The following is a 4,840-nucleotide window of genomic DNA, read 5'->3' on the forward strand; positions in this document are numbered from 1 at the left end:
TATTTATTTTTAATTAATATGTATTGTACAAAGCTTTCATTAAATATGTGTGGGGGTGAATTGCTCAATATTGCACTCATCTAACCGAAAAAATAGAATTTTAATAAGTTAGTAATAAAGTTACAACTCGTTTGGTAAAAATCATTAATAAAAACTTTACTTAAGCAATAAACATGGAAATATTTTAAAAGGGAATTTGTCTCTTTGAATAAATAAATAATTGTTAAAGCTGACAACTAAAATTAAACAAAAATAAGTTTTCTTTAAAATTCACTGTGACTTAAACAGTATCATTAGTATCATTGTAGTTTTAATATGTGAACTAGAGAAAACTAGTCTACTTGATGGAATGGTTTAGCAATTAAAGCAGGATAAACTTTTTAGAACCATAAAGAATTTTCTTTATTTTTTGACATGGATTGGTTTAGATCTGCACGCAAACTTTCAGCTAATTCTTCTAGTACTTCTGCTTCCAACAACAACATAAGCTATGTAAAAAACAATAAATATAAAATAGTAAATAAAATAATAAAATTATAGTTAAAAAAAATCCCTTTTATCAGAAGCAATCATCTCACGAGATACCTACATTTAATGATAAATGATTAATAACATTGCAGAATTCGCTTTAGCTACATCATTCTGTAATCAATGTTTTATATTCCGTTTTATACAGTTGAGTTGCTATACCCTACAATAAATACTTAACTCAAATTGAAGGGACCGACTGAAACTAAAAGTTCAAGTTATCCAAGGATAATACTATTTTAGGATATTCTAGAGATCTAATTATATACTTGTTAGTTATTACTTATTAATTATTATGAATATTTCATTAGATTATCTGATTAGCATAATAGTGATTTATTAGTTATATTTAGGTGAAGTGAAGCTTATTTGGTTATGTATAAGGCTCGGTAGTTATAGGACTTAACAAAAGAAAAATATGTAAGAAAAAATTGTAAAATATGTATGAAAAAAAAAAGTTTGATAAATTTTCATGAAAATTCAGAACTCCGAATAAACTGTTAATGCCGTTATTAAATTGTACTAAAATAAGAGGAAAAATTTGGAAAAATAAATTTATAATAGGTACTTAAAATATGGCTGTTAAAACTGTATGGCATTTTGACAATTTCTTGAACTAAAAAATAGTTTTGAAAAGGTAGTACATAAGAATATTAGAGTGATAGAGATTAAATGTGCATCGCACAGTTGTCATATCTTACTAAACACAAAATAAATGTCCTGGGCACCCTAGTTAAAATTATAGTTAAAACTTTTTATAGTTAAAATATGTAGTATTTACCTCAGTAAATATTAATACGGAAGAAGCATGTAATGCAGTCATTAATGAGAATGAATTACCATGGCTGCCTGGTGTAGTCTTATTCTGAATAGAGTATAATATCAAATATTGACTTGTTTTCAAACAAGTGATGGTGTGCATTTGATTCCTTGTAATGTTATTAATACCTAATTTAACCTACCCTTTGTGATTATTTTTAAGAATCATCTTTTAACGGTAACTTAAATTTTATTTTAATGTATTTGATTGAATGTATAACAAATCTTGGTTTCTTAAAATAAATATAAGTTATTAGAGCATAACCAAGTTATTAGAGAAGTTACAAATATTTATCACGGAACTATTTGGAATGTTGTTTTTTTTTTTTATTTATTAAAGAAACCTTCTTACTTTGACTTTTCCATAACTAAAGAATTGTGATATACATAATTGATTGAATCCCAATCGGTTACCCAATGCTTGTTGGTTTCTTTGTAAATTTGTCATCTATAAGAAAATATAAGTTAAAAATCTTTATTACACTCATTCAACACTTGCTCCATTCAGGTCAAAAAAAATGAATAGGCAGTCGACATGGGCGCAAGGACGTTTTTAAATCAAACCGATAATACAGATGGTTGTAGACTCATTGAGGGTAATGTACGGATGTCGCCTTCACCTAATATAATTCTCAGGTTGAATATAATATGTTCCATTGCTATACTTACTATATTTAAAACATTTTGACGTTCTAGTGTGATACGTTCTATGTAAGGAACAGCCAAGTATAATAAATGAAGTTTGTTAGTCAATATCAATGCACTCGAGGCTTCCAATAATTCTGTATACAACTTTTGAGCTTCTAAATGTCCAAGTTGGCAGCCACTGCAGCTTTTGCAATTGATGTTAGTTTTAATTTATCTTCGATTGGCTTATCAAATGAATTTATTGATTTTAATTTATCTAAACATGATTCTACTAGATCTGATGCAACTGTACATTCAACATTACGTTTATCAGCTTGTTGAATAAAAAGTGTACGCTTTATCAGGTCTACCAGTTGTTGTTGACTAGACGGCAAAAATGGGTTGACTCTGACAACTGCTCTTGGTAGGAAAAAAAATCAAACTGTTGAAAAGAAGCGATTAATAAAGTAATCCAAACAATGTTATGTTGAATTAATAAATAAATTTTTAATACAGTGAATAATAAACCACATAATAATACAATGCACTCAGAAACGTATATCGCTAACGGGTCGCATATATCGACTGCCATAAGAACTGTATTATAATAATACTATAGCTAATATTTCTAACTGCCGTATACACACAATATTGAAGATACGTCAACTCTGCAGGTTCGCTTTCCTTATACATTTATAACTCTCAAGCTAATCTACAGTATGACAATACTACTTATTGTATACAGTCTACAGAGTGAAAACTAAATTATAATTTAATATTTCAACACTCCCTCTTAAATTCTAATAAAGTTATACAATTAAGAATTATTATTTTGTATCCCTAGTTTTACTACTCACGAACTCCAACATGAACTTCCCTTCTGTATATTGATTCCCTGATGTAATGATACCTTACATCGATTTGCTTTGATCTTTTATGAAATTCTGGGTTTTTAACAAGGCGTATAGCACTCTGGTTATCTGCATATATAATTGGTTTAACTTCCTGTGTTTCCAGAAGATCACTCATTAATAGCATTAACCAGGTAAGGTCCTGTACGAATTGGCTTAGTAGTAGTTATATCATATTATTAAGGGGTACTATATTTATTTTATGATATTGTTTTTATTTTCACTATTTGTATTTTGTATACATTTTTATTTTATCTTATATTATTATCATTAACTACTGTATTATCATAATCTACTGTATATTTATGTACATTATGTGATATGTTCTTTTTTATATTTAAAATAAAATGTTTTTATATACATGTATTCAGTTGTAAAACGTATTGGACAATGGTATATTATATTTTGTTTTTTTTATATATTAATTAGGTATGTTAAGTTTATAGAAAACTTGTTATTGTTTAACTAATAAAATATCAATTGAACCCACATTTTTCATTTTTTTATTTCAATAATTATAGAAAACGAGCTTCATTAGTTTTATCATTATTATAAAAAAAAAAAAAAAAATACATAATAATTGAATACAGCGATCAGGTAAGGTCGATATGCCGCCGACCGCGGTACAATTTCAAATTAGTTACTGAGAATGACACCGAGCGCTAGTACTGCAAAACACGAAATATGCCAGAGTTTCCAATCTATTTAATCTTTTATCTATGCTTAGTGCAATATACCTACTCTAACCCATGATAATTCTTTTATCATGCTCTAACCTACTGACTCTATAGCATATTACTCTATGCTCTATAGTAGATAAGTGACACGTAATATCACGGACCGTGGGTAATATTTCTGTGGTAATATTTATCTATTATCAAAATGTCTTATCACATTGGTAGAATCACCGAATAAACAATAAATACAGATTCACAAAATAAAGTGGAATAAAGTTGAACACTAGAATTTAAATTGTTCTAAGTAAAAGTTACTATCAAAGTTAATAATTAAGAGTCTAGAACTTAAGACCTTAGAGTATATATATAATATTAATATTATGGTTACGACTATAATTATACAATACTTTAATACAACGTGTATGTTAAATCTATGGTTTAGTCAATTATTGTGATTAATTTTAACATTAACTTAATACCAAGGTGATAAATACACCTTGCTTAATACATTGTACCAAATAACATGCATGATGATTTGTGTTGAAGAATTAAAATATTACTGGAAAAACCGAGGTTTAATCTAAATCATGACTAATCTCCATACAACCACAGCATTGACGGAGTTCACTCCGTTAAGTCCCGAACAAGAACAATCATCTGTTGGTTCATTCTTTGCTAAAGTATTCAACTTTAAGGCAAGTCCAATAGACATCAATGATACAAATACTGAAACAATTGTTAGTAATGTAAGTATAATTCTAAAAACATCAATAAATTAGTGAAGTAGATACTAATACCTTTCCAATCTATTTAATTACCTACCCAAAATATTGAATGTAAAAAAACCTGAATTTTGTTAATAAATTACTAAGTACCTTTATTATATAAACAATTTTAAGTTCAACAAAAAACTGGTTAAAAATATATAACTTAAAAAAAGGTGGGTAAGTGTATGTCGCTCAGCTGTACAGTAGGTTACAAGTTGGTCACTGTATAATGGATAGTATTAAATTTGAATTCAATGATATAATATCACTGGATAAGAAAAACAATTCTGAGCGGAGACGGTTTGTCAGTCTAGGTATTAGACATACCTATTATAGGTATACTTATCTATAGTATTAAAAAAAATTGACCTATAATAGGTATTATAATAAATTCCAAATTAATCATATCACAATATCCATTAGGTAACGCATTATACATCAACAACAAACTGTGGTACTATCATAGATATATAAAAGTATACTTTAGAAGTTTCAAGTACCCACAAATAAT

General features: G+C 27.6%; 2 protein-coding genes across 3 annotated transcripts in view; one reads left to right on the forward strand and one right to left on the reverse strand.

The window, feature by feature from the left end:
* Positions 1 to 2,150: 2,150 nt before the first annotated feature.
* Positions 2,151 to 3,003, reverse strand: LOC103308934. Its single transcript, XM_008183225.1, has 2 exons — positions 2,832 to 3,003; positions 2,151 to 2,389 (listed from the first exon to the last, which is right to left on the reverse strand). The coding sequence occupies exons 1-2, from the start codon at positions 3,001 to 3,003 to the stop codon at positions 2,151 to 2,153; spliced, it is 411 nt and encodes a 136-aa protein (XP_008181447.1).
* A 796-nt stretch (positions 3,004 to 3,799) lies between these two features.
* The window catches only part of LOC100161846 (putative 1-phosphatidylinositol 3-phosphate 5-kinase), an 11,503-nt gene continuing 10,462 nt past the window's right edge, over positions 3,800 to 4,840 (forward strand). For both annotated transcript variants that reach the window (XM_001947742.5, XM_016803123.2), the window contains exon 1: positions 3,800 to 4,308. In XM_001947742.5, coding sequence (XP_001947777.2) covers positions 4,150 to 4,308 — 159 coding nt within the window. In that variant the 5' untranslated portion in view covers positions 3,800 to 4,149. The remainder of the gene's footprint in view (positions 4,309 to 4,840) is intronic.

The sequence above is a fragment of the Acyrthosiphon pisum genome, chromosome A1, assembly GCF_005508785.2.
Source record: "Acyrthosiphon pisum isolate AL4f chromosome A1, pea_aphid_22Mar2018_4r6ur, whole genome shotgun sequence".
Lineage (NCBI taxonomy): Eukaryota > Metazoa > Arthropoda > Insecta > Hemiptera > Aphididae > Acyrthosiphon > Acyrthosiphon pisum.

Excerpts from the sequence above, each read along its gene's own strand:
- LOC103308934 (XM_008183225.1), bottom strand. The coding sequence starts at position 3,003 with ATGAGTGATCTTCTGGAAACACAGGAAGTTAAACCAATTATATATGCA. Across the intron at positions 2,390-2,831 it reads GGAAGTTCATGTTGGAGTTC|TTGTCAGAGTCAACCCATTT; the intron begins GTGAGTAGTAAA and ends TACCAAGAGCAG.